Source organism: Mastomys coucha, unplaced genomic scaffold (assembly GCF_008632895.1).
Source record: "Mastomys coucha isolate ucsf_1 unplaced genomic scaffold, UCSF_Mcou_1 pScaffold20, whole genome shotgun sequence".
NCBI lineage: Eukaryota > Metazoa > Chordata > Mammalia > Rodentia > Muridae > Mastomys > Mastomys coucha.
In genome coordinates this window covers 17324766-17336424 of record NW_022196903.1, presented here as the reverse complement: position 1 = coordinate 17336424, position 11659 = coordinate 17324766, and the positions used below count along the sequence as shown (strand labels likewise).

The window sequence follows — 11659 nt, the reverse complement described above, 5'->3', positions numbered from 1 at the left end:
GGAATCTGGAGGCACCTGGCTAGGACCCAATCACCTGCAACAAAAACATTCCCTTTCAAAAAAAATTTATATATATGAAATTGTTCATACACGTTACCAATGAGACAAAAATGGGCAAAGTAACCAAAAAGATTTTGATAAGTCACGGAGCAAATGTGGCGTAGCAGATTGCTGGGAAGTCCAAGAGAGAGCATGGGAAAGCATACAGGATACAGGGGATTCTGGATCAGGAAGGAGAAAGCTGGGACTCCTTAGAGAGCAAAGGAAAGAGGTCTTGTCATTTCCTGGCATTGCCTTAGAGTTGGACTGCACTGACTGTCAGCTCCATTCCACACTTCTTTACTCAGACAATGCCCACTGCATTCCAGGTAAGTCGTGAGCACAGGAGATGTAGCATGAAACAAATTAAGGAATCTCTGACTGTAAGCAGTTTATTTTCCTCGTAGAGAAAGTTAATAAACTAACAAATTGGCATCCCTGTGTATTTACTTGAGGTCCCAAACCTTACACTTACCACTGCTCCTTACTCAGCTCACTTCTCCAAGTCCTCAGCTACAAGCTAGCGTCAATCATAATATACTGTGCTTTAAAATATATCAGGTAACAGTTCAAGCTTTACCTACAGAGAAGCAGATCCACCTTTGACCTCTCCATTTTTGGGTTTGATTCTAGAATTCCATTTCACTGTGAAAAGAGAGTCTTGTAGAGGTTGGGGAGTTGATGTTCAGTGCAACAGCAGTTGCTTACCTACTTGTGTGAGGAAAAATATTAGGGACAATTAATAGCCATGATGGAGCTGAGTCTGTCATGTCTGGCAAATGTTTCAAAGGTTTCACATGACTTATCTCTGGAGCTCCTTGTTCACCTTAGGAAGGAAGTGCTAATGTATTCACTCTCAGGGAGGGAAACTAACTCCCAGAGAAGTCATGAAGTGCACCCAAAGGAACAATCTAGCAAATGGTATTAATTTAACTCCAGAGATTTTTGGATACTATGGCATTCTGCTTCCTCAGTTCCCCTCGTCTCCTAAGATTGCATGACACAGTACCATAATCTGAGTGGCTTAAAACCAAAGACACTTGCTATCTCATAATTATGCAGGTGAAAGGCCTGGAATCAAAGTGTTCATGGAGCCACACTGTCTCTGAACCCCAAGGTGGAACTCCTGTACTAGATGCTGCTGCTCATCTTTGATGCTCCTGGGTGTGAAGCTTTGGGTACATCTCTACCGTCAGCTTTTCACAGCATTTTTCATATAAGAACTTTACTTACATTGCATTAATGACCTACTCTGCTCCAGTGTGACCTTATCTTGACTAATTACATCTGTCACAAATTTACTTCCATATGAAGTCACACTCTGAGACAAGGGCTTTGGACTTCAATATGTCTTGGAGAGGACAGTCCATAATTCAACCTTATAGCACTAATGGATGATAACAGGCTATGAAGTAGAACAGAGACAGAAAGGAAACACGTCTCAGTCCATTCCGGTCTCTACTCTCAACTTGAGGCCTCATTTCGTGAACCTCATTTTCTTCCTTTATGGGAAAAAAAGCATTGAAACCAATATTACCTAACTTACTTTAAGTTGTAACATTCTAATATCGCTCATGAATAACTATAATGAAAAAGGAAGTTGGGAAAACATCTACTTATAATAATAAGGGCTGGAATGATGAAAATGAAGCTTCATGGGCTTAAGACAGCTTTAAGAGATCGTGAGGATTTCTTTCTAGAGATCTTGACTGGGGCTTACCACTTGGAAGAGACTTTGGACAGAGGGAAGATTGAAAAATAAAGTTATAGGCTGGGTTTAGGAGCTTGATGGACAGGGAGAATTCCAACAATAGCAGAAAGGTATACTAGGCCATTCTGGGCTGAAGTACAGTTTAGGACTTCAATAACTTATTATCTTAGCAATCTTATTAACTTGAATCTGAAATTTTTGGAGGTGAGGTTAAAAAAATTCCACCTTATATTTTGCACTTGGTATAAATAGCTAGTATTAAGGCCACATTTACTAAAGTATTTCATATAAAGGGCTAAATATCTCTTATGGTCTCAGAGAAAAATCACAAGTTATATCTAGAAAAGGTGCAGTATGCCTAAAGTTGATGTATGAACTACACAGAGGAAATAGAAGTGTGGTTAGATGCTAAGGGACTGGCAACAGCTCAGGAATCAATAGACAGGTTTAAAATTAATGGCTCAAAATATGTATATACTTAAATGGTTCAGAGTAGACATTTTATAGCATATGTGAATATATATTTTTTACCAACATATATTATTTTTGAAAGGATTAAAACACAGAAAAAGAAAGAAACACAATGAATGATGCAGACACTCCAATTTGGAGACGGCTTGTGGTTGAGTGACCAGCCTAAATCTGGTCAGGAGCCAGATCACTAAATTTAGAGTGGCAAAAAGCAAGAAAGAACAAAGTAATCCCATGGTTTCAAACCATACATTAATATAAACAGAAGACCGGAGGGGGAAGTCAGATCTTATTCATAAAGCAGGAAGGTCAAGGAATTGTTGGTTTCATCATATTTAAATGTTTATAGACATTTTTACCACTCTAGAAAACATATCAGAGAATGGAAGATGTAGTTGATGAGTAACATATTTGTTCATCAAGGGAAGGAATAAAACAAGACAGATGCCAAGGGATGACAGCTGGAGATGCCCACTTCCATCATCAGAAGAAGGGACATGAGCAAACCTTGAAAAGAAACGATCAGTTATTCAGGGGTCATAAGATATGTCTACTGTCCTGCTCAGTTAGGGAGGAAAGTTTGAAGATGGTTTCTTTAGTAATGAAAGATGCTTCTAGAAGAAGGATGAAGGTGAAGGTATACAATTATTGATTGTCAGGGGTAACCAGGAGAGAAATTTCAGCAGAGAGGACCAAATTCAAAGGCTAGAATGGGTGGAGGTGACAAGGGAGTACTCATAAGAGAAGCAGCTATAGTGTCTGTGAAGGAAACAAGAGAAAGAGCAAGAATGTTAGGTAGAGTGTCATGTGACAAGAAGCTTGTTGCTGTGTTATACTTACAAGCATGTTTATTGAACCAATGGACACATCTGAAACTTCTTACAAATTTTATAATAGAGTATCGTGGAGCCAATCCTGCAGGAGACTGAACATGAACAAAGAAGTGCTTACAAATGATCAAAGAAGACAAGATATGGCAAAGGAGATGCTTCTGGTCTTCCACCTTCTAACTGGTCTCTCTTTAGTTCTGCTTTGCCTCAGTTCATTTTGTAACTTGTTTTCTGGAATACTTTTTCATAAATCAATGCATGGTCACCTTTGCATTCTGTAGGGATTGCCCTATACCTTAGGAATTCAGACAGCTTATTATGTGCACAGCTTCAACATCTAGACCTTATTAGATTTTTCGGCATGCATACACAAACACACACACACTTATGTATGTGCTCATATTCATGCTAGGACATGTACCATAACAGTTTATTAAGCTATCTAGTGTCTTTCATATGCATATGTAGGTTTTTATGTTCACTGCCCTTTTTTTTTATTAGATATTTTCTTTATTTACATGTAAATTTCTCCATTCCCAGTTTCCCCTCCGAAAAACAAAGAAACAAACAAAAACAACAAAAACAAACCCTGTTGCCTCCCCCCTCCCCATTCCTGCCATCCCACCCTCTCCCACTTATTGGCCCTGGCATTCCCCTACACTGGGGCACAGAACCTTCACAGGGCCAAGGTCCTCTCCTCCTATTGATGATCGAAGTTTGTTTGCTGCACCTTTAAAAAGATCTTCTCCAGTTCCTTCTTGGTTCCTCTCATTACTTCTAAAGAATAGAATTTATCAGCTGTCTGGCACTATACTTACTTACTCTGTCTCACAATAGTTTCTATTTCTGTGTCACCAGTATCATGCTCATTGCCTTGTTAGTATCAATAAATATCTACACATTGAATAAAAATGGATAAATAAATGTTGCAAAGGGATCAAGGAGAGAAAGAAAAAGAGAAAGTGAAGAGATATTTTCCAGTCTAAGAGTAGGGTTCTCCAGGAGACAATTGCAATTTTTTTTATTATTATTAAAGAAAGAAAAATCAATTTCTGAGAGGTAGAGCCATGGAGATGTGTTCAGTAGGTGTTAAGACAGTGAAATGACTACCTCTGCTGTAACAATTGTCATGAGATTGCTGTGCTTCATCTGCTTGCTGGTGGGTGCTCCTCACACCATTACTGTGGCTATCAGACAAGACTGTTTTCCTTGTACCCACCCCATGACATCCACACCCCCCATACACACCACACACACACACACACACACACACACACACACACACACACACACACTAGACAGACAGACAGACAGACAGACAGACAGAGAATTCTTACTGCCACCAACTGTAACTCTTACATTATTTATTTAAAAGAAGGAGCCATTTCGAACTACTTTGCACTGGCAAAATGACACCTACGTAGGTCTTAACTACCACTAATGTGTGCCTTGAGAATCTAGTAATTTTGGATGGATACCAACCAATGAAAGGCAGGAGAAAAAAATAGTTGGTCTCCTCTAGTCTCTAATGTCAGAGATTCAGTAGCTGAAGACAGCTTCTCTGGACATGACCCCAGAAAGTGCCACTGACTTTTCTTTTTCTTTTTTTCCTTCCTTCATTCCTTTCTTTCTTTCTTTCTTTCTTTCTTTCTTTCTTTCTTTCTTTCTTTCTTTCTTTCTTCCTTTCTTCCTTCCTTCCTTCCTTTCTTTCTTTCTTTCTTTCTTTCTTTCTTTCTTTCTTTCTTTCTTTCTTTCTTTCTTCTTTTTTGTTTTTTTGTTTTTTTGTTTTTTTTTCCAGACAGGGTTTCTCTGTGTAGCCCTGACTGTCCTGGAACTCACTCTGTAGACCAGTGTCATGGACGGGGTTTCTTGCGGGGGTAGGGATTCTGGCCAGGTGGGCACGGGATTCGGCTTTGACAAACAGACTACACACGAGTGGTGTAAAATCTGAATGTATTTCTTTTAAAAATGACATGAGGCTTTTACAATCATTGCAAAAGAGAAATAAAAAATCTGGCAACAGTTGAAGTACCTCTGAGGCTATCTGAAACATACTGGGTCTAAAGTAGCAGCTATCTCTTCTGAACTGGTGCTGTATCCCCCGGGCCCAAGTGCTCTGGGCCCGGGGGACTGTGAGAGATACATGAATCTGAGTCTTAGCCCATCTAAGTTCTAGTGCTAGTCCTGCATGCGAGTCCAAGTCCTTCTTCCCCCAGTCCTAGTGCTAGACTGAAGTCACGTAGGCAAAACGACCCCCACACACCAAGGTCACTAGGGTCTGGTAGCTAGGTGTGAAGCAGGAGGAAGAGGGGTGGAACCCTCTCTGTTGAGGTATTCTTATGCTAATTCTCTGGTTCTTGCTGGAGGCAGGCAGAGGAGAATCTTGACCTAACACTTTCAGCTAATGTCTTAGAGTGAGAGAAACCTTTCAATTACTCTCTAGTACTTAAAACATTAAACTAGGATAGTTGGAAACATTGGTGAGGGTCAGAAAGCAATGTCTGAATTTTCTCTTGTTAGCTGTAAGAAAATGATATCTTGGTGAGTTCCTAGCACACTAGTACGAGGACATATCTGGGCCACTTCTGAGTTTGGGGTGCCAGGCAACAATGCGGAGGCAGGAGACTGACTTTCCTTGAAGTTTACGCCTCAGATACTGCCTTCACGCAAAGTGTGCGTGGCAGACCAGGCTGGCCTTGAACTCAGAAATCTGCTTGTCTCTGCCTCCCAAGTGCTAGGATTAAAGGCGTGTGCCACCACTGACCAGTGCCACTGACTTTTCAATCCATCCCTCTTTCTCTTGTTTTGTCTCCACTTTGGTATTCCTGAGACTGTGTTTTCCAATAAATTGTCAGCACATAAGAGTTCATCTAACTTCCTGATGCTACAAACTTGGACTAAACAAACAATCATCAAGACATTTTCAAATGCTAGGTATGTTGAGTATTTTTACACATTCAAATAAAAAGGATTGGAATATGTTTAATGAGGACATTTGCTTGTTTACATTGGGCTATGTTGGATCCTGGCAATTGGGTGGGGGGCATTAATAAAAGTTGCATAGACCAGTCCTTGAAACCATGGGGAGAGTGAGGAAGACTTGAAACTGCCAACAATCCAGCAGCAGTTGAAGGAATAGTAGTTCTCATTGTGTAGTCTCAACAGGAGATAATCAGAAACACATGGTTCTCACAAGTCTAAACCCAGTCCCCAAATAGCTGTGTTTCCAATAGAGGAGCATGGGCTAAGGAGATCTTACTCATTGTGTCTGTTTATAATTTAATGGTTTTGGTATTATGCAATGCCAAGGCATTAGCTTCCATGAAAATAGATAGATCTACAGAGGAGCCTACCTCAGTGAAGACAACATAACTCTTTTATATTTAAGTTGGGATAGGTTTAAGACATAGCAGATTATTAAAAAATATTCAAACATCCAGTGCAGAGAGAAAAATTCAGAAGAAATGACAATATTGCATCTGCTTAGCAAGGCACACTGGAATGGACAAATGGAAAAAGGAATTAAATTTGGCCAGAAAGAGGGAGCGGGATTCCTCGTGGAAAGTTGGCAGAGAGAATCCTGTGATCTCACTGGCACTGGGAACAGTTTTAATGCTGAATCGAGTCCCAATGGGAAAGGTGTGGAAGGCAAAGTTACTGTCTTCAAATATTTCTGACTATAGGATCCTCTGTTACTGGGTGGGTAAAGTATGAAGGGTCTCTTCTGAGAAGGAGTTGCAGCCCAGAAGGCCAGGAAACCCTTGCTACTAATTCATCAATGACCAACAACTGTGATTAGAGAAATATTCTGTTATCTGCTACTCTCAGTGTTTACACCAAAGACATCTCTATTTTCACATGAAGTTATTTTCTTGTTTGTTTTAACATTCTCATTTGGACAATTAAGTTTTTTTTTTTTCCATTTTAGGTTTACTGATCCACACCAAAATTATATACTCAAATTTATATACACAGGAATCCAGACAAATTTATATACACAGTTAATTAAACATTGAAGCATGCAGTTTGTTAGGCACTTCCAGTGGTCTTGGTGTGTATTTAGTTCTGAATATTTGATCAAAATCAATTATTTTCCCACAGAGATCTGTAGAGACACCTACACACAAGAGTTTGCATGAAATTTCTGGTGTTTAGAGATCTTTCAAATAACCAAACACACTTTGTTTTTAAAATATAGACAATCAAGTCCAGTGCTTCTAAGCATCTTTAAAAAGAATTTATGGTAAAAGAGAAAAAAAATGAGGGGTTCGACTAAGTTGAGTAATTTGATCTATGAGTAAAAGTAATTACAAATTTCAAAACGTACAGATAAAAACAAACCTATAAGATATCCTATCCGAAAGCCTCTTGTAGGTCTTGAGGACCACCCACCTGGACAGTGTCTTACTGGTTATTTATTTCATTAGTGACTTTTAGTGGTTGTTTTTTAAATGACCTATCTAGCATTCATAATAGATTGGTTTGTCTCTCCATGTTAGATATCTGAAAGAATATTTAATCATTGCAGGTGATTATCACTTGATTTCTTTTGGAAGCTATGTGATGTGTAGGATTTATTTGTTTCTGATTTTTGAATAAAGTCTGCATGACAACATCTTTCCACCTTCCTTGCTGGCGGCAGTGGGTTACATACATTAAAACCAGAGGTTCAGAGCAAATGTTTGGAAATACCATTTTTGTAGCAACTGAACTATCATTTTGATTTTAGAATCTTGCTTGTGTTTTTACATTTAATACTGTGAATCACTTGGAAGCCAAAATCATCATGTGTTTGGTGTTTGGCATTCTTTTGGTTGAAGAAAATTCTAGATTGAATGTTTTTTGTTTTTTTTTTAACACCACCAGCCAATAAGTTTCAGATGTTTTCCAAGGAGCAAGAGTTCTGAAACTGAAGTGGAATTTTCTGTGACGGTCTACAAATAACAGTTAACATATGCCTAAGTTACAAACAAGGCAGGACTCAGGAAATGCCTAGTAAGGAAGTTAAAGGAAACTAAAAGTTAATTAATAAAACATTTCCATCTAAATTTCCTAGAAAACATTTAAGTATTTAAAGAAAAATGTACCTCATCTATTTCTAAAGGGCATCAATATTACAAACCACCAAAAGGCAGCTTTAAAACGAAGGAAAAGTAGCTTTGAAATTCAGCGACATCTGTCATAAATTCAAAAAGTTCAAGAAAAATAACAATAAGAAAAGTTATAGTTGTATAAATTAGCCAAAAGTATATTCTTCAGTGATTTCATAGCATCTAGAGATTGACTCATAACATGAAATGAAGCTTCCTTTAACTATGGCCCTGCTCTTGTCGTCTGTCATCATTCTCTGTCCACAAGTCAACACCAGCTTCATATTTTTGCTAACAAATGAACACACACCCGTGGCAGTCTTCAAATGGCCATCATCTTAATCCACTGTGACTTGGTGTGGGTTCTTCAAGTTGTGGCTTCAGAAATGATTAGGTCAGTGTCAAGTTTGTTTTTATTTAGAGCGTATATTGTGGTAGGAACCAAGCAGACTGATTTCTATGGGATGCAGCAGGGCATCCTGCTAGCCATGTGGGCCGCTTGAGCATCCTTCTGTGACAGACAACTTGTGTTTAGCAGCGACCCTACCCACTTCCTACATACTTATCTACCTACCTGGGTTATGAGCATGGGAGGAAATAAACAAGAGTTTATAAAACACCACGGTGTCCGGGAGGTATTGGTACTGACAATAGCAACCATGCTGCCACCCAAGATAAAATTCTGCTCCAAGTACTATGAAGCGGGCTCAGAAACTCCCGAGTCTACATAGATAAAAGCCACCTCCAGCAGGGCCCAAAGGTATAATAAAGACTTCCAGCGCCACCCAATTTGGTGGGTTTTCCATCGAAACTTCCCAAATAGTATGTTTTTCACCTCTTTTAGTTTTCTTCTTTATACTTGACAGTGAACAGCCTGCATTTGACTGGCAGGCATGAACAGAGTGCAGTATTAAAACAGACATTTTATGTTTCCTGGATTTGTGTTGTTCCCTATAATTTACAAGTAAAATTAGTGCAACTATTCCACCCCAGTATTAATACAGAATGATATCTTTTTTCCAATTCTTTGTTTTCCTTCCTTCCTTCCTTCCTTCCTTTATTTTGTATGAAACAGTGTCTAATGTAGCTCAGGCTGGAATCAGGCTTACAATGTACTTAGCCAGACTGGCTTTGAATCCCTTCCCTGGTCTCTGCCTTTCTAGTGCAGGATTATAGGTAGTCCACCATACCAACCATAAAAGCACACTAAAAAAAAATGCCTCACTACTTAACATGGCCCAGAACTATTCATGTAAAGCAGGCTGAACTGAAGCTTGACGTAATTTTCCTGCCTCCAACCCCTGAGTGATTAGAGTCAGGTATGGACCCAGTATGGGACTAGTGTTCTCCTAACTCCATTATCAACTAAACAGCATGTCAATTATTCTGAAGAAACCTATAATACTATATTCTTTTAAACTCTTCAGAAATGAATATATTAGTTTAGAAACATAGTCACCAACTCAGAACCAAGTTCATGGGTCTTGAGATGGAATTCTGGAGGAATCCTTGAATTTGGGACTCTTACCATTCATACTCATGATTTTAAGAAAGAAATACAGGATTTTTTTTTTCAGATTTTAAAACTGGCTTTTGCTTCTGATGTATAAATCTTCGGCTGCCATAGACTTCTAACATTTTAGAAGGTACTTTCTTTCACTGGAATGAAGGAAGACTCCGGAACATAAAGGGGCAGAACTCTTTAAGTAGGTTTAGGAAGTTTTGCAGCTTATGTAATACATCTCCCAGTCACCCGGTCACTCTGGACTGTTTACACTCTGGCTCCCTTTCGGACCACATGAAAGTTAATTTTAGTTTTGCAGAAAGGAGAGAGAGGCCGACCGCAGGCGCCCGGTTTAAACTCAGACTTACCTTCCTGATTTCCTGGGCATTCGCAGAGAGAAGGAAGCATCGTTTGTCCCACGAGTATCCTTCCTCACATCTGCTAGCTTGAGTTTGAGAGGGTGTGTGGGGGACAGTCCCAGAGATGTCTGCTGCAATCTTCTTAGTCCCTCGGAGAGTCAGGGTCTGGTAAAAGAGACAGATCGCCACCACCAAACCCACCAGGAAAGGTCGGGGGCAAAATCGCCGGCGACAAAGGAACCCAGGTCGACAGACCATGACCAGTCCAGGTTCACTTGGCCCCTGGCCACGTTGTCAGTATGAAGAAAACACACATCTGTCTTCTCTTTACACAATTCCAATCAAGTTCGCCCCATCTCCACTTGAGAAGTTTCCGAAGGTTCATGCCAAAAATTCATAGGACCCAGTGGTCAGAGGTAGTTAATAGCCCTTAAGTGAAGGACAGTAAGAAGTGACTGACCTGCTTTTTTCTTTTTTAAAGATGTCAAAATAAAAATAGTTGTAAGAAATCATCCGAATGCATCCCCAGCTGCCAAGAGTTCCTTCCGGTCATGTCTTCCACAACATTCTTAAAGTCAGGGGTTCAGCTTGTCTCCTCTTTTGTGGCAAAAAGAAAGCACCGTAAAGCGGGTCTGGAGGCAGAAACCAGCCAGAAGACGCAGCGGATTTAACGCGAAGTGCCTGTTGCACAGCTGGGCGCCGGCCAGGTTGTCCTAGCAGTTTCTCATTTTCCCTCCGGTTTTAAAGCCATCCCGCTCTCAACCTTTTATGTTGCAGAACTGCTTCCTTTCGTTCAGTTTTAAATTGCCTCTTTGCTGCTAGCGTTCAGGCTTTTAACATAAAAAAAAGAGGATAGCAGTTTGGATGTATGTGGTTTCTGTCAGGGCTTTGCTCGCGTTTGGTCTCATTCTGTTTCAAGTTCAAAGTTCTGTGTACTTACTCAGTTTTCATCCTTTTAGCCAGATTTTTTTTTTTTTCATGATCCCCTAATGGATTGTTGATCAAAATCACTTGGAAGGAAACACCCAGGCACAGGACTCCACTTCATCTCACTCTCACGCACGGACACACACGCGCAGACACGCGGAGACACGCGCGTGCCAGCTGCACACAGGGCCGAGAGCCGGAGGACCCGGGCCATCGCTGCCACCCAGGCCGAGCGGGGCGGAGCTAAGCTAGGGCTTTTCTGGCCTTGGGGGCTGTCCGAGCAGCGATTTAAGTTCTGGACCAGCAAAGGATAGGCTACTACTGTGCATGGGAACAGCAGCTAGGCACCCATAACCTAACTTGGAACGTGGCTACCTATCCAGACTCACAGAATTAAAAACATACTTGCTCTCTGATCTTCTGTGTCACTGCATTTTCCTAATACAGAATAACAAACGGCTTCTAGTCAATAGATGCTAAAGGTCGAGGAGGAGCTGAAGGCCGACTCTGAGTTAACTGGGAGTTTTATCACTCCAGGGAATTGCGGTCACGTTTAAGAGGACAAGAGAGTCATCAGGACAGTCTGGACCACAGAGTAGGAAACATTCCGTGTTACTAAAAGTCCCCTCTCCCTTCCAACACTAGGTTCTTCCGCCGTTATTACTGCTCTGAGCTTTTCCCAGGCAAATAGTCTGATGCCTGGTTCTTCAAATGGGCTTACTCTAGCA

General features: G+C 40.4%; 1 protein-coding gene across 2 annotated transcripts in view; it reads right to left on the bottom strand.

Moving 5' to 3' along the window:
* The window catches only part of Cped1 (cadherin like and PC-esterase domain containing 1), a 267796-nt gene extending 256636 nt beyond the window's left edge, over positions 1-11160 (bottom strand). For both annotated transcript variants that reach the window (XM_031381259.1, XM_031381258.1), the window contains exon 1: positions 10014-11160. In XM_031381259.1, the coding sequence (XP_031237119.1) occupies positions 10014-10262 (249 nt within the window). In that variant the 5' untranslated portion in view covers positions 10263-11160. The remainder of the gene's footprint in view (positions 1-10013) is intronic.
* Between the last annotated feature and the right edge of the window lie 499 nt (positions 11161-11659).